Source organism: Aythya marila (assembly GCF_965140915.1).
Source record: "Aythya marila genome assembly, chromosome: 13".
Taxonomy (NCBI): Eukaryota; Metazoa; Chordata; class Aves; order Anseriformes; family Anatidae; genus Aythya; species Aythya marila.
Genome location: NC_139054.1, coordinates 17445031 through 17462925, shown reverse-complemented (window position 1 = coordinate 17462925; position 17895 = coordinate 17445031). Strand labels below are relative to the sequence as shown.

The window sequence follows — 17895 nt, the reverse complement described above, 5'->3', positions numbered from 1 at the left end:
GTATTTTCTCAAATATATAGGGGTGTGTGTGTGCGTATAATCACACCTTTTTACGAACTAAATGGCTCTTTAAATCTAGCTCCTTCTGGTGATTTGTTTTCCATTGGAAGACACTTTCCTTCTTACCACACAGGGAAATCTGGGAAGGAAACTGAATGAAACAGTAGCAAGAGAAAAGGGACAGTAGCAAAGTACAAAGGCAGCTGTCCTTGAAACAAGGCAGCGTTATGGGAAAGGTGGATAAACCTCTGTAATCCTAGTTCATGTCAGTGACAGCCTTGTGAAATATGTTCATCTGATTTGTGTCAATATGGAACAATGCTAGGGCCGCATGGTATGATGAATGTGACCTTCTGTCATACATACCCTTGTATAACCACAAGTCTAAGAGAACCGGAGTGGTTAATGTATATAGTTCTCGTATCTTGCAAAGGAATGTTTTAGCAATTCGTGTCAATAGAGAGCTTGAAGGGAAATGCATTTGTAGGCTTTTCCTTGAAGTCTCTGATATCTGGGGAGTTTCAGAATAACTGCTAACTATTATGACTATTGCATGGGACACTATGCAAGTCTCTGATATCTGGCCAGAAGATTAAGGAGACGGGGAAAGCTGAAGAACGACTAAAAGACAAAGCTTGCAGGGGACACTGCACAAGTCTCTGACATTCAGCCAAGTTGGACAAAGGAGAAGGACAAGAGGGAGGAAGACTATGAGCCTTCAGCACGAGAGACCCCCAGAGGGACCACCGGAGACTGATTGATACACATGCTCCAGTAGGAGAGTTTGGATTCAGGAAACTAATTATAACAACGCTGTTTTTTTTTTTAGAAGTAGTAATTAATATGTATTAGCCTAGGAGCATAAAAATCAGCTGCTTGATGTAACTGGTGTTTGTCTTGGTGGAGCAGAGACTCCCAGCGCACCCAGCGCTGTTTGCTTACCTCTATTCCTTTAATAAATTATAAACTTTGATTATAGTCCTATTTTGAAGACTGAGCCATTTATAACAGCCTTTAAAGAAAATGTGGCTGTGGCTGTGGTACGGGAGTGGCAGCTTGTAAGCACACCCAGCACCAGTCAGGATGTCTGTTACAGTGACTCGGCCCCGCTATTGCTAAAACAACACGTGGAGGGGAAGAAAAAAAAAAAACACAAACAAACAAACAAAAAAAAAACTTACAGAACTGAATCCTTTTTAAACATTTTAGATTTTTTTCCCCTTTGTAAGTCGCACCTACCCGTGCCCTTCACTCCTCTGGAAGCGCAAGGGGCGCGGGCGGCGCGGGGCCACCCCTCATGGCGGCGGCCATTTTAGGAGCGCCGCGGCGGGCTCCGCAGCGCTCTCTGGCGGCCTCCTGCCCGCCGCTGAGGCGCCCCGCGGGCGGCCATGAAGTCCGTGTTCGTCACCGTGGGCACCACCAGCTTCGACGAGCTGATCGCGGCCGTCTCCTCCCCGCCGGCCATGCGGGTGAGGCGGGGGAAAGCCCGGGCGGGCGGGTGGGGGCTGGGGGCTGTCCCCTCACGGCCGGCCTTGCGGCGCCTCAGCGCGGCCCGCCCGCTGACACTGACTGGGAGGGGAGGGGGCGGCAGCCCTGTGCCCGACTGGGAGCCGCTGGGAGCCCCGGTGTGCGACCTGAGCCCTCCCGGCCGTCCCCCTGCAGGTGCTGCGGAGCCGCGGCTGCGAGCGGCTGGTGCTGCAGATCGGGCGGGGGGCGCTGGAGCCGGCCCCGCGGCGCGACCCGGCCCCGGCGCTGGACGTGTTCCGCTTCAAGGAGTCGCTGGCCGAGGAGCTGCGGAGGGCCGACCTGGTGATCAGCCACGCAGGTAGACCTGCAGGCCCGCGGGCTGCCTGCCTTGTGCTCTCGGGGGAGGTAAACCGTGGGCGAGTGATGTGTGCCCGTCTCTGGTGTGGGATGTTAAGGTCCCCGGCTAGAGCTGTGCAGGTGAAATGGTCACCTTCAGGAGTGTCTCGTGCTTCAGTGATGCTTCATCAGTCGGTGAGAATGCTCGTAGTGTTTTCTGCTTCTCCTGTAGGTGCAGGTAGCTGTTTGGAGACTCTAGAGGAAGGAAAACCGCTCCTGGTGGTAATAAATGAAAAGCTGATGGACAACCATCAGCTCGAGCTGGCGAAGCAGCTTCACAGAGATGGACACGTCCTCTATTGTAACTGCAGGTACGGAGACATTGCAGCTGTCCAGATTGAACAAGCAGTGCTCAACACCATAACACTGTTATTACAGTATTGAGACTGTAACATGAAAACTTGCATCCTTTTCTGTAACAAAATCACATTCACTAAGTACCACAATAAGTTTCTTAACTGGGCAGGGATCTCAGAGAGCTGCTCATCTATTTATCTTCAGGGTACATTTTCCATAGTGGATAGGTTAATGTTTGTTGGTTTATCTTCCAAACTTCTCAATTTTTTTGACCAAGAGTCCTTTTAATTTATTGCTTTGAGAGCACATGTTTTCAGATTGGACAAACAGCAGTTTAAACCAAGTAGAAGTAGTTGAATTTGGAAGTGTCAGGTCCACCCTAGAAGAACTTAATAACTTCTCTTCTCTGCCTTTTCTTACTTTTTGTTTAATTATTTATAAAAGTTTAGAAATAACTACAAACTAGACCATCAGTTCAAAACCATAAGCCATAAGAAGTAACTTGCTCCCTGCAGACTTAGTTCTCCATTTCATTGTTCACCGTGTAGACTTCCCTTGTCTGAAAGTTGACTGCACAGATGCACTGACATAAGGAAAATGTAACTATCTGGGGTATTTGGGGGGGGAACAAAACCATAAGTGTCCTTGCTGATAAGGATCAGGAGACCATGTAGTTTTAATATCCTGTCTGCAGTAATCACATGCAGGTCGAGAACTTACGGCTCTTGCTTATATTACATTCCCTCTAACACTGTTAATTACTTTGAATTGGGGAGGATCTGAATCATAAAGTTGCTAAGGTTGGACAAGACCTCTAAGCTCATCAAGTCCAACATTAACATAGAACTATAAAGCCTACCACTAAACTATAAACTATGCTAAGATGCTGTATGGTTAGTAACTCTAAATGTGTCTGTATTCCAAGGACTTACTTGGGTTATCCTTTTAACCCAACTTTCTGAATCCATTACATCCTTTGACATGGAGTTTCACAGACTGTCTGTCATTTCAGGAAAAAAAAAATACAGATCCTTTTGTTTTTATTTATGCTGGCTCGTGTTAGTTTCATTTTCTATCCCAGTTTTGACTATATCTTGCTGTTTTCTCTTTTTTATTAATGCTTACTTATGATTCATTGTGTTCTGTAAATAACAGATGACCTGAAGATTAACTGAAGGCAGAGGAAATGCAACTCACATTATTTAGCCTGTATCTTGTTCCTTTGCCCTGCAAATAGGATTTTTGCATGTTTCATGAGAGCCTTCTGAAAAGAATAGGCCTGACATACATTTATATTGGGCAAGTTTCTTAAACTTATTATCTTAGTGCTTTTGACAAGTTCGGCAACAGTAAGGAATTTTATTTTTTGTTGAACAGTACCTGACATTTGAGCTTTACTTGCAGTGTGATAATAGAAAGCTAATAGATGGATCTAACTGTTATTTCTGGCTATGTGCTGAGCAGAGAACTATGCCATGTGTTCAGGTAGGATGAATTTTTCTGACATGGTTTATGGTGAAGATTCTGAGGCCTTGTTCAGCCTCCCAGCACTGCAGCTACAAAAGACTAAAATGTTAGAGCTTGAGCTGGCCCGTAAAAGCTGTGATGTAAGTTGAAATTATTTTCTCAGCAGTGCTGCCTAGAAGATGGTAAAAGTTGGAGCCCATTGGATTGTGGGGCCTTGTTCTCATTTCAGAATATGTCCTTATTTTTGTGTCAGTCTTAAAGTATGCATGAATAGAAAGAAAACTGTGTGAAGAAAATATCTCCTTTGGGATTAATATTTTTTGTATTTTGTTTTGGTCTGTTTTTACAGCACTCTTGTGGAAACATTGCAGTCAATGGACTTGTCAACTTTGAAACCTTTTCCTCCTGGACAACCAGAAAAGTTTGCTTTGTTTTTGGATAAAGTTGTTGGGTTTGAATAAACAGCTCTGAGGAATAAAAATACCAGAATAAAACCTTTCTGCTCTCCTAGTGAGATCTTCCGTGCTTAAAGATTCCACCAACTGGGACAAATTCTTTATATTTACTCAAAGAAAATGCCTGTTAATATCAAGATGGTTTCCTGTTTAGTTCCAGTACAAAGTAATCTAGCTTAACGCATCAAAGAGCACAATGCAAACAAGTGGGGTAAGTATGAACTCCGAATTGACTTTAGTTTCAGCTTTATTGAAATGAGTCATGAATGGCATGACCTGTGACAAACAAAGTCATACAGAGAAAGCAGCTAGCATGATGGAAGGAGGAGGTGTCGTTAAACTGTTTGCTTGAAATAACTGAAAACGTGTTAGAAGAAGCAGCAAATGTGGACTTCTGGATTACTTCCTTCATTTGCTAATATAAACGCATCCATGCTAGAAGAGTTGCTGATAAGGCAAGAAAGAGATGCTGCAGAAGAAACAAGGAAATACCTGACCTAAGGAGATACCATAAATGAAGGATGTGAAGTAATGGTTAGTTCAGCTGGAACACTGTGAAGGCAAATGCTGACGATTGAAGTGCTGAACACTGGACAGCACACCTAGCATCCAGTCCCACTGGTTTTTACTACAGTTAAGGCTAAAGCTAGATCAAACCCTGGTGTAAGAAAGGAATCATTCTTTGCAACAAACTTGCAAAAGGAAGAACCATTGTTTTCATTGTTCACATTGAAAGGGTAATTCACTATTTCAAAATTTTGCTGCAGAAGAAGCGTTTGTAAATTTTTCCTTTGAGTGATTCTTTACACAGCTGTAGTTCTACCAGTGCTTCCAGTTTAATTCAGTAATGGCTATAACTGTGGACAAAAGTTAATGCATAAATATAAAAAAAGACAGTGCTATCCATTTATGACTGGTTAGGCTTGATCTTTTTCCAGTTTCCTTGGGTTATTTTGAATGTGCAACAAATATGTGAAAGCAACCAATGCAAATGTTTATTTTGAAGGATTGAAGGGTATTTTTATCAAAATCATGATGTTTTTATTAAATAAATGATATTTGTAACTGATTTTGTATGTGTTCTGTGACTGGTTCAGAAACTATTTTCTTTTACCCAAATGCAAATGAATTTCTGTGAATAAACTCACTAAAAGCATACAATACTGATTCATAAATGCAATTTATTCTTCATTTAATATTTTATATATATATATACATATGCTTTAAAGATATTTTGGAACATGTAAATACCAGAAACCCTTACACTATTGTTGGCTATTTTTAACTTGAGCGCACAGTGTTAAAGCAAGACCTCTCCCTCATAACGTTGGATAGCCTCAGACCCAAGTCTGCTCCCATGGACTGACTGCAGTTAGTAGCTCTGACCAGTTTTGCTACTGCAGTACTGACCTACATGTTTCTGAGAATACAGATTGCAATTATTGATTAAGTAACATTTGACTTTTGGACTGATACAGACTGAAGTGAGAAACTAGAGGTAATTGTACTAGATTGAGAAGAGAAAGGATATTCCTATAAAATTAAGAAAATTGTCTTCTGAGAAGTCAAAAAGAACAGGCACAGATGCACTCCCAACAGTGAAATAGAACTTCAGCAGCCTGTGTACTGTGAGTATGGACACAGCTTACAGAACAGTTGAAGGAGGGGAGGAGAAACGGGATCTCTGCTGGTCAGGAATTAGCTGGTTTATATCTGTGGAAAGAAAACCAGGGCTGTGTTTCTTTTTCATTTAGGTAAGCAACTGTCCAGTTGACCGCTCAGTCAGAATCGAACACTGGGCATCTCACCCAGCTTTACCAGAGTGCAGAAGTTAGCAAGTGAAGTGTAGACAAACAGACGTGCTCACATTGCACCCACGTGAGCTGAGTTTACTAAAATGAGACTTCTCAATAGTTTCTAGCATTAGAATCAATAGTTGAATAGAATCAATAGCATGACTCATAAAAAGCATGTACTGAGACTAAAAGAATACAGGTTTGCATCTTGCAAACCATTTTGCATTTCCTTGTATTGGAGAAAATATGAAAAAATATGAAAACTTTTTTTTTTTTTAACTTCCTTTTAAACACTTCCTAAACAAAAATCTGACTACTCAGGGAGGCAAATGGATTAGGTAAAATGTCTAGGTCAGTCTTTCATGCTAGTACAGAGGTTTGCTCTGTTCTAACTCAAGGAACCATCTAATTTCTGTGGCAGGCAGAAATTTACCTCACAAAATCCTCCCTGGGTTGGCAATTCCAGTGAGGAGGACAAGCTAAATTACTTCTTAACAGACGGCACACATGTAATGGTTTCTTGACTATATTTGCCTAGCACTAGTGGAAATAAGTTGTCCTTGTTAATGTCCCTGCTGCGTTCTGCAAATAAGCAGATGTCTTCAGCTCTCGCCTCACATAGTTACACAAGCACCAAAAAGAGAATTTAAGAAGTGAGAGATTTCAGCCCCTCTTAAAGGAAAGGGGAAGATGGTGAGGCTGAGTGGGAGAAACTGAGCTGAAAACCTGCTGCCAAGCTGCTAAGTGACTTGCCTGGTTTGGGGCAATTAACCCACTCTTAAAGTAAAACCTGGCCTATAGGAGAGGAGTGGGGATGAAAACACAATCCATTTACACTATTTTATCCCATTATTACTTCCACTGGACTCCTGTAATGTGAAACACCTTTCCTGACCTACGCTGACCGGAGCTCTGCATTTCAGGTACAGAAATGTACTATCAATGTAGTTAGGTAAATATTTTTAAAAACAGAGGATTTACACTGTTTATGCAGGTGTGGTCGATGCCAATTGCCCGTTCTGTATGTACATTATCTGGTATTTTTTGTTGCTGTTGCTGAAAACAAGCAAAATAAACTCATGGGTGCTTCTGGAGCCCGATGCACAATTCTCCTAATCAGATCAGGCACAAGGGCTATAAATAAATAATTATGAAATAATTGGAATAAATAAAATAAATATGTAATTGGAATAAGTAAATATATAAAACAATTGGAATATATAATTTGAATATATATATATATAAAATAATTGCAATGTGGCGTACGTGAGTGCTTTTTTTTTTTTTTTTTTTTTTTTTTTTACCGATCCCCGAAATTCTCCCCACCTATCTCATTAGCAGTTGAGATTTTCGCTCCCTTCACACCGGTTTTAGTGCAGTTATTTCGCCTTCACCCCCAGCACCTCATTTGCAGCCCAGGCAGGAGGCTGGGGACGAGCCCCCGCTGCACGCACTGTCCCGGACGGGCACATGGCGCAGGCAGCAGCTTAGCGCGCCCCCCTCTCCCCCAGGCAGACCAAGAAGCCCCTCATTAACCAGGCCGAATATTTGGGGCATTTCAGGGACATTTCGCTTGGGGGGAGCGAGGCGGCCCTTACCAGGCGCGAGAACACCTGGGCGGCCCGTAATTAGCTCACCCCCCCTCCTCATTAGCTCCGCCACCCCCCCCCCCTCCTCATTAGCGCCTCCACCCGTGCCCCCCGGTACGAGCCCCGGCCTCCCCCCCGCTGCCTCCGCCGCCTCCCAGGGACGATGCAGAAGGGCTGGAAGAAGTACTTCGGGCAGAAGTCCCTCAGCGAGGTGACCATGGACGAGTACCTGGGCAGCCTGGGGCTGTACCGCAAGCTGACGGCCAAGGACGCCTCCTGCCTCTTCAGGGCCATCTCGGAGCAGGTAGGGCCGGCAGGAACCCCCTGGGGCTCGGCCTCCACCCCATGAGGTTGCCCCTTCCATCCCCAAATAGCTCCCAGCCTTCTCCCAAAGGCAGCCGTCGAGGCTCTGAGTAATAAAGCCCAACGGGAATTCACCCCCGCCAACTTTCTCCTTCATTCTTACCTGTAATGTTGTTATTATTTTTTTTTCAGCTTTTTTCATGTCAAATCCATCACATGGAAGTTAGGAAAGCTTGTGTCTCGTTTATGAGGCAAAACCAGCGTAACTTTGAATCTGTAAGTAAGTGGTGGGTTTGCTGGGTGGTTTTCAGATGGGCATTTAGGAAATAACGGGGCAGGGGGTTCTTCATATCAGCCCCCTGGATGTGTGAAATGGCGGTGGCTGCCTGCCCTCCCTGAGCCGCAGCCCTGACAAGTTTTATTTGACCTGATACCTCAGAAAGCCCTGAAATCAGTCCACTTGCTAAATCCCAGGCTTCTCATTAAGCAGGCAGTAGGATACTAGTCAGCTGTGCAGCGTATTCTGTGGCACAGCCAGTTTAGAGTTATGTGAGAAACCTTTAGGACTTTGGAGTAAGAAAGGAACACTAAAACAAGGTAGAGTGCTCCTGAGTGTGTTTAGTCATAGCACAAAATCCTGGTTGTATTGCTTTGGTTCCCTGCAGGTGACCCAGGGAGTACCAGAGGTGCTATGTGAGGGCTCCAGTTTAGCTGATTAAAGCTGGGATTTTTCTGGTGTTAGTCAGGGTTTGGTTCCTGCTTGCAACAGTGGGATTTTTTTTAAAGTATAGTCACGTTCTCTCTCAATTTTTCTATCAGTGCTGAGGTGCTTTTGCTATTTGTAGTCACGGATAGGAACTCTCTAAGCAGATCCCAGGGTGTCAGCAGCAGAGAAACTTGTTGCTCAAAACCCCATTAGTGCTTTGAAACAACTCTGTGCTGGAAGAGGAGTCAAGTGTTCCAATGACCCTTTGAAACACAACTTGTAAATGGCCCAATAGAGTAGCTTTGGATTTTATGAGACTTTATGAATCTTAATGCTTCTATATTGACTGAGTTTTACGACACTCTGTATGTCTTGCACCTGGCTTACTTGCAGCTACCCTTAGGCTAACAGGTAGCACATGCTTGCATCTGAGGCAGTTGCTTAGAGTAAAAGATCTTTTTCTTTTTGGCTTGGGATCCCATGTTTCAGATGTTGAAAGGCTGTTTGGACTTTTGAAGTACAACAGCTGAGATACATTTTCATGGGTTGTGTGCTTGTTTTGTTTCTCCTTCCCTGTAATCAGTTAAGTACTTAAGCTATGAGGGAAATAAGTTGCTGAGTAATATTCAGACTCATATTCCTGAGATACCAAAGCACTTGGTATTTGTACACTGGTACCCAAAATCAGCCCCCATGCCCTGTGGCAGTAGCTGAGGTGTGCCCTTGGTCAGACCACAGCCCTTTAGAACCCCAAAGTGATTGGAGTTGGCAGGCCAGTTTAGGTTTAAATATGATTATTTTCATCTAGCTAAGTTTTTTATATCTGTTCTGTTTTTTTGAAAGTATGTGGAGGGGTCATTTGAGAAATACCTTGAGCGTCTGGGAGATCCAAAGGTAAGAGTCATCTGTTACTACTTGTGGAGGTATTAAAATTTGAGGTAGCTAGAACAGGGAAGTAATGGGGTGATGGCTTCAACTTTTTGAAGGAGCCATCTATGCAGGTTGTGCAGTAAAGATGAGACCTTTTTTGCAGGTGTTATTTGTAGTTGTAATTCCTTTTTTTTTTTTTTTTTTTTTTTTAGAAAGGAAAAAAAAATGGAAAATGTGGACTGTACCTCAAATATTTATTGAGCTTTTCAGCTCCTTTTTTTTCTTTGAATGCTAATTTTCAAGCCTGAGGTTAAGTCTTTTTTTTCTAGACTTTTTAACTAGTAAATGTGGTGAATTGCAGCAGGCTCTGAAACAGTGGTTCTTGAAAAATAAATAAAAACAATCGAGTGATGTCCTTGAGCATATGGCAGAGCTAGTTCCATCTTTAACTGTCAGCTTGGTTATCGTGGCCATATTCTATTGCAGATACCTTTTTATTTTTTTTTCCTCCAGATCATTGTCTCTACTCTCAATAATGTCATTGTTAGTTGTCAGTTTGTTATAATACTATGGAGGGCTAGTATAGAGTTCCTAGTGTTGAAAATGTCCCTGCTACCCCTCATGTAACTTCCTAATTTTGCATAGGAAAGTGCTGGCCAGCTGGAAATAAGTGCTTTATCAGTGATCTACAAGTAAGTGTCTTTTTCTCAGGTTTCATTTTGTTTCAGTCTTAAAAGTATTTGGGTTCTGGCGTACTTCTCCAGAACCTTTTATATATTTGTTGCTGAAACCCATTTTGTGAAACGTGGTAAGAATGCCATCCTACTGAAGTTACTTAAACTAATGTGTAAATGGGTGCCATCACAATTACTGTTTTAATAGTATGGATTAAGAGGTAGGTCAGTTTCCAGGGATGTTTATTTGATTTCTTTTCACTAATATTAAACTTAGTCAAGTGTTTCCTTCTAGTGGCTGAAGAATGGAGAGCATATGAAAGAAGTAGGAGCTGTGTGTGGTGGAAACACTGTGGTAGCTTCTTAAAACTCAAGTAGGTGTTCTTGAAGGCTCTGGTAGTGAGGAGCAAGTACTGAACAAGTATCTGCTGATTAAAAAGAACGTCTTTACAAACTGGTTCTGTTCCAGTACTAAAGAGCAAACAGAACTTTTGCAAGCATTAAGTTTCCTATACTGAGCCTGTAATGCTGAAGTGTGACTGAATCACCTGGACTGAATTGTCTTGATGGCCAAGCACCCTGCCACTGGCATAAGTACTTGACCTAATATGACACATGTCTTAATCAGTGATCAGATGTAACTGCCTTTCCCAGATGCTTTTCCTCAAGATGAGTCTTACTCCACCCCCCCAAGCTATTGCTTTATGATGGCATTAATTTATCAGGGAAAGTTTTCTGCTTGAGTTTTTCCTCTGTAAACCTACAGTGGATTCTCCAGACAGCTCCCTTCAGCCTTTTTCATAACAAGGTTCTAAAAGTGTGCTCTTTCAAGTCTTCTTTTTCCTCTGCTTACCCAGTCGAGACTTTATTCTGTACCGGTACCCTGGAAAGCCACCCACTTATGCTACAGACAATGGCTTTGAAGACAAGGTGAGGAGAAGTGAGGCAATTTCCTACTCCTACCCCTGACTCCCAGATACCTCCAGACCCATGTAGTTGTGAAAGTTTGTCGCTGGAATTGTGCTCTAACTCCAGCCAAGAGTTCTGGCATACCAGAACAACCCCCCAGAGCTGACTTCAGCTCCTGGAGACAGCACAGTATTTACATGACTTAATCAAATAACATGTAGGTTTGTTGCCGGGGATGGGTTGTGTGCTGTTCCCTTGCCAATCCTTTTATTATTCCAGCTTATTGTTGGAAATGAATTTAATTTGGAATGGAAGAGCTGACTTCCAGAATATTCTTTCGTGTTTCTCAAATTTTGCGGAGTAAGAACACTTCCCAGTGGAAATCAGACTGATGTGACTTGGTAGAATGAGATACCTGGATTGAGTTGCTGAAGAGCAGAACAAGATTTAGCGTACTGCTGAGGAGACAGTGTTCTCCCCTATCCACACTGCCTTTTTTCTGGAAGTTAAAGTGTACAGTTTTTCTTTGTCAACAGGGAATGTTAACAGAAATGGATTTATCTGACAAATTGTTCAGTTTTTCTGATGCTCAAATGGAGCCCATTGTGAATGGGAGCTAATGGAACAGCTTACCTACTCAATTATTCCAGGGAGGGAGATTTTTTTTCCTTGTAGTTTCCAACATAGCTTAATCTAAATTCAAAATTCATTAACTTTTAGAAAATACTGCTTGATTTTTAATGGGTCACTGGGAGGCACCCTTGCTGGCTCTGTGCTGATAGCTGCCTGAGGGCTTCTGCCTGTTACAGGTGGCTATAGTCACACCTTAAGATAAGGTTTGGTGGTGTACATCTACTGTGTGCATCAACACATCTGTTGTGGAAAGCATGCGCCTATTTGAAAAGGCAGCATAATAGTGCTTAACAGGATCAAAGCTTTACTGGGGGCTAGAGTAGTAGATGTTCTTCTAGTCCCTCAGGTATGGAAGTGTGCCTTTGATCCTTGGTCACTGTACTTCAGGGATTCTGCATTTAATGGCTTGTATTTTAATACAAATTTAATGGTAGTTCTACATGGTTATTTAATTTATGGGAAGTTTAAATGGTAATACTACCTCTTGAGCAATTGACTGTTTTGAGCTTAACTCTGAAACCAACTCTGTTTCATGTTTAATTCAACATGATAAACAAAGCAATGGATTTTGTTTGTATAACAGATGAATTTATATACTGACTTTGTGTAGGCTTCAGTTTTAAGCAAACCTGCAGTTCTTCCATTTTTATGTTTAGAATACTTATAGTTTTCTTGGTGGGTTTGTGTTGCCTTTAGAATAAAAGAATAATGCTCTCGAGCTAGAATATCAAATAGATAGTTAGGCTTTATGTCACTCTGTTCTTAAAGAATTTTTAAAATTATTTTCCCAGATACTACTGTGCTGTTCCGGCAATGGCCATTATGATTCTGTGTATACAAAACAATTCCAGGCAAATGCTGCTATTTGCCAGGGTAAACTTGATTTTTATTTTTTTTTCTCCTTATGAAAGAATTATTTTCATATGTTTATAGGCAGTGTTTATTCTGGTTTCCAGGGGTGGGGAGGAGAGAGATGGGGAAGCTCCTTTAATGTATACTATCTGTTAAGTGGAATATGGGACCAAATGATCTCCAGAGGTCTCTTCCCACTTGAATTATTTTATGATCTCCTTAATTGAGTCTAATTTAAGTAGTGCCTTGTTAACAATAGATGATATCTGAGGATATGCTTACATTGAACGCTGCAGCTGTTGTGCTTTTGGTGTTATCTTTATTTTTGAGCTTTGTGTTGATTTGTCCAGCTGTATTATATGAGATTCTGTACAAAGATGTGTTTGCCATGGATGAGGAAGAATTAAGGTCTGCAATTGAGATGTTTCGGAGTGGATCCAAGAAGAACAGAAACAGTGGCTCTGTAGGAAGCGAGGATGTAAACTTTGATTGTCTTCATGAAAAAGTACCCAGAAATCCATCAGAAAAGAGGTAGTATTTGGGGAGGGAATATGGTCAAAGGGAAATGTGCAAAAACTGCAAATAGTAGTGGGTTAAGTCTGACTTCCCCAAGTTTCTTTGAATGTGCGGGGGTACTCAAGTTCTTTTCCTATCTCATGCCAACACAAAGCTGAGGTGTATTGTGGAAGAAAAAACAGTATGCTTTCCTTAGGGCTTGAAAGTGTCCTGAAATTGAATATCACTTGCTGCTAGCAATGTTACAGTTGCATGTGACTCTAAAATGAAAGCTTATTTGTAAATAAAGTAGTTCTGTATATCATCAGAGTACTCTCGGTGAGAAACTTATACTATTGCCTCTACAGAACTATAAGGGCTTAAAAAATAGTACTGAGAGAGCAGCAAACTGTTTTTTTCCCTTTTTTAGATGGAATTATATCCCTGTGTAAACAATCAAATGGTGACATTATTCAGGTCTATTGGATGACTGGGTTGAGGGAAATAGTATACCTACTGAAACCCTGGCATCCTTTGTTGATCAAGTCACCAGAAGGTCCTGAAGGGTGGTTGTAACCATTAGTGAATGCTTGCTGATGGCATTGGTTTTATAGCATATGCATCTTGCTCAACAGAGCAAGAATTCAATTGCATTCAGTGGGATCATCTTCAACCCTTTGAAAATTCAAGCAGTAGCCACTGTTAGCGGGTAGGTGTTGAACAGGTGAAGGTCATGTTCTTGAAACTAGGAAAAGTCTTGTTCCTGTACTCCACTGAAGCCTTTGTTTTGGGCAAAATCTACCACTTGATGGCACCATGGTGCTTTTTTCGGGTTGTGTGAACAGTTAGTTAGTTAATCCTTGTTAGAAATTATGCATTTCATCTTTTGTAATTTTATTTTAAATTGCTTAGAGGTGACAACTGGGAAGGCAACGATGCTGACAATCCAGTGGAAGATAAGTTCAGACAAGGAACTGAAGAATCAAAGGTTCGGCAATTAGGGAAGAATTCTCTGGGGGGAGGGGAAAGGGGAGATGTTTTTTTCCTCCTTTTGTTGTAGGATGTTACCCCTTTGTTGGGGTAAACCCTAAGTTCTACTTTTAAAAGGTGACTTTGGAAAATGTTTTTTCTTCCTTCCATTCATCTTTTGCTTTTGCCATTGATTTATTTATTTTTTTTCCTTAAACTGGATAAGCTTTACACCTTCCTGAGATTCTCTTGTACTATTTCAGCTGATCTTCTTCCCCCCCCTCAAGATGGAGCTCAGCAGGCATTTCATGGTCTGCTGTTTGCTTGTCCCAGAAGTGGTTTAAATCATTTCACTTTCATTGTGAATACAGTATAAATAGTTTTTCTGGAACAGGCTTTAAAAGCTCTCCAGAGACCTGGTTTCAGATATAACAAGTGAAATTCCCACCAGCTTGGAAGCTGTGATTTCTAGCCATGATGTCTACCTAATTTCCTTCTCTTCTTTTTGAGTGAAGAGCATGCTGAATGTTTAATTCAAACACTGAGCAGACAAACTACAAAGAGATCAAAACTAGGCTCAAGAGTAACAATCTCTAATGCTTAAATGTTTGTTGATATTCTTGGGTGTTATGCTCAAGGCAAATACAGTAGATGTGAAAAATGTGGGGAAATCATATATATATACCTCTTAAAATGGTCCACTGATGCTTGTAGGATAGAGACTATGCTGAGTGCTTTAAATGTGTTTGTTAATGCTTGTCCATTTTGACTCTTTCTAGCCTCCTGAAAATTCCTCAAAGATGCCTTTCCCCTATAAAGTGCTAAAGGCACTGGACCCTGAGATCTATCGAAATGTGGAGTTTGATGTTTGGCTGGATAGCAGAAAAGGTACCTTTTTAAAACAAACAAAAAAAGCTTTCTGTAATAGACTCAGTGTTTAAATTGATGGATCTGAGATGTATGCACCTGTTTCAGCATAGATGAAATATGCAGGGTACTGGTTAAGCCACTAGATACATCTAGGTAGTGCATCTTCTCACCAGGCTTCACTTTGAACCATTGAATACACTGCTTCTGACACTGTGTAAAGTTGCTAAAAATATGACACGTGATACTTACTAGCTATAAAATAGGAAATAAAGGGACTGAGCAGAATATGGAACAACTCTGTATTATCACTGTTATCTTGGGAGTCATCCAAATTTCAGTTTGGATGGTCGTTGTTTTTAAACAGTGTGTATGTGAGGACTTATGTTTTTTTAAGCTCTATTCTGGTTTCAGAGTTCTGTAGTCACAAAAGTCTCAAATTTAGTAGTGAGATATGTTAAATGAGATTAGTGGCTTTTTGTTTGTGGTTTTTTGTTTTTTTTTTTTTTGCTTCCCAGTTTTCCTGGGCTTGAGCATCCAGGAGAGACTTCGTGGTCTTTGTGGCTTTGGGATACATGTAGGTTGCTGCTTTTTGGCAATCTACTGCGGCTGATACATAAAGAAGTTATCAAGAAAGATAAGTTTTGAAGTCATGTTTGATGGATGTCTGACCTGAAGTGCTTTGCACGTGGAAGACCTCCAGCATCTTACAATTGCATGAGCAATAATGAGGGCCATTAAAATTATTGGAACATAGTATAGTAACTATGTATGGTGAATACTGAGGTGCGGAGAATCTGAGCAAGGAATGTAGAAAAACCTATTGAAATCTAGTAGCAAGGGAGACTTCAGGAGTGTTAATAATACCTCATTTATGACAAGTGTCACCAGTACTCCAGCAAGATAAGTCCAGTATTCTTGATACTAGGATTGGTATTAAATGCAGGATTAACTCGGTACCATCACAAAGGATGTTGTAATATTGAAGTAGTGCCAGTTGTGCATCAGCTGGATATTATTAATTTCCTGGGACTTATCCTGGTTGTGGTCTCAGAATATCTACGGTTACTTTAGTGTTACTAAGGGGAATGCTTAGATATTCATAGGAAGTATTAACTCAATTGGCCTATATCTAGTAGTTGGGTGCCTTTGTGAAGTACTTATAGGATACATGAAGAAAGAACAGTATTTTATAGGCTTTTTCCTTTTTATTTATTTATTCATTTATTTTTAGAGCTTCAAAAAACTGACTACATGGTGTTTGCTGGGAGACAGTACTATTTAGGAGACAAGTGTCAGGTTAGTACTCAAAGGAGATTCAGTTATGATAAATCATTAAAACTGCTTCAAGTGGAGTATGTTAAGCTATGAAATTGCTTCATAGAATTTTCCAAGGCTTTTCTCATTCTCTTCCTTGTAGCTATTAATCTGACTTCCTTTTTACATTTACATTACATTTCTGCCTAAAATCTTCACTTAGACATAGGCTATGAAAGAAAAGCTACTTGGAAACATGCTGTGAAACAGTGATATAATTTTCTGTGAGTCTAGGTGTTCCAGACTGAGAGCTCAAAATGTAGAGGGGGTACATCTGAGGTAGTTGTCTAGGATTTTTCACTGGGGGTCACCAGCAAGTCTGGCTGGTCTTCCATCTCTCAAGAGTAACATAACAGATTTTAAGTTACTTTTTCTGTACGTGAGAGGGGAGAGAAAGCAAAGAGCAGCCAGGAGATGCTGAAAGCAAGGCTAACTTTCTTTGTTTCCATGTTGTATGTAGTGAAGGCTTACCTCAAAGCATTATTTAAAGAAAAATATGCTGATGACTCATTCAGTGACTTGCTTCTAGCTGACTAGAGCTTTTTATTTTTTTGGTCTACCCAAGTTTTTATACACGTCTTCTGTGTTGCTTACCTGCTTGGCACAGTGTGTTACAATAAGTTAGAAGGCAGAAATCTTAACGCAAAATCTGATTTACAAGAATCATGAGAGTTTAAAAGTTACTTGCAGGACTGTTTCTTCTCCTTCCTTCATCCCTTCAGTTAGTACATTGCTCTCCATGTACTATCAGCTAGGAGCAGCCTTTGCTGTTAGTGGTTTGTAGACAGTATTTAGCACCTTGATGTTCTCTAGCCTTTTTTCAAGCTTCCCTTGTTCTCTCTCCAGGTGCGTCTGGAGCCTGCAGGTAAGTATTACAATGCTCATATCCAGGAAGTTGGGCAGGATGGCAACACGGTGACTGTGTTCATTGAGGAGCTGGCAGAAAAGTAAGCAATATGGTGACAACTTCCTTTGAACTCTTTTTGGTTGAATGTGGGTTCACAGATGCTTAAAATAGGGTTGTTAAGATACTTCAAGAAGAAAGGAGAAATGAGGCTTTTAAATACCAAGTGTGGCTAACAGGGAGATTTACTCCCTTGTTGGTGAATGACTTTTCAACTGGAATGTTGTAGGGAACCTTTTTTGTGTTTTTAATGGCCAAAATTGTTTCTGTGATGCTTTTTGTGAAGTCTTGCTCTTCCCTAGAATGTGAAAGTGATCTTTACAGGTCTGGTGTAACTCACGGGTAGCAAATTACCTTCTGTTTCCAGTTTTTCTAGAACTTTATGTTGTACCTGTAAAAGCAATTGGCACTTCTAATGAGTCCCATCAGTTTCTCCACCTTGTTATTCAAAGCATTCACCCTCCTCCAGATCTACGATTTTGCTTATCTACATATTGCAGAAATTCTGTCTTGTCAGATGCTTTCAGGTGTACCTCTGAAGGTATACAAATGTAGGGAGGAAAGAGTTGACCTGCGAATTAAGCGTTGAGATTTAATCTTAGTTTACAGTTTTTGATATGCAAAATACACAAGTAGCAGTAATTCATGCTTTGTTCTGGAGAACAAAACTTTTATTATTCTGGCAAGCTCCCTGAACTTTTTTTTATCCTTGCAGTACTGCTAATGTGAATGCTTCTCATGCAGGCATACTGTTCCCTTGGCAAACTTAAAGCCAGTGACACAAGTGGCACCTGTCCTTGCTTGGAATGTGGTTCCCGGCCGAAAGGGAGGAAGCTACCAGAAAATAGGTGGATACTTCTCAGGAATAGGTTTGTATAAGTTCTCCATGGGCATTCTTCCTCTTTGGAAAGAGGTGGGGTGGGGATTGA

At 41.2% G+C, this 17895-nt stretch overlaps 1 protein-coding gene across 1 annotated transcript in view; it reads left to right on the top strand.

Annotated features, from left to right (window-relative positions):
• Positions 1–1348: 1348 nt before the first annotated feature.
• Positions 1349–17895, top strand: part of ALG13 (ALG13 UDP-N-acetylglucosaminyltransferase subunit) — a gene marked incomplete at its 3' end in the record, with an annotated part of 30820 nt that continues 14273 nt past the window's right edge. Inside the window, exons 1-16 of the mRNA XM_082771117.1 lie at positions 1349–1469; positions 1663–1825; positions 2036–2174; positions 3977–4078; positions 7561–7771; positions 7963–8046; positions 9320–9370; positions 9992–10038; positions 10878–10950; positions 12354–12435; positions 12765–12945; positions 13822–13897; positions 14658–14766; positions 15980–16044; positions 16909–17009; positions 17711–17835. Coding sequence (XP_082627243.1) covers positions 1389–1469; positions 1663–1825; positions 2036–2174; positions 3977–4078; positions 7561–7771; positions 7963–8046; positions 9320–9370; positions 9992–10038; positions 10878–10950; positions 12354–12435; positions 12765–12945; positions 13822–13897; positions 14658–14766; positions 15980–16044; positions 16909–17009; positions 17711–17835 — 1690 coding nt within the window. The 5' untranslated portion in view covers positions 1349–1388. The remainder of the gene's footprint in view (positions 1470–1662; positions 1826–2035; positions 2175–3976; positions 4079–7560; positions 7772–7962; positions 8047–9319; positions 9371–9991; positions 10039–10877; positions 10951–12353; positions 12436–12764; positions 12946–13821; positions 13898–14657; positions 14767–15979; positions 16045–16908; positions 17010–17710; positions 17836–17895) is intronic.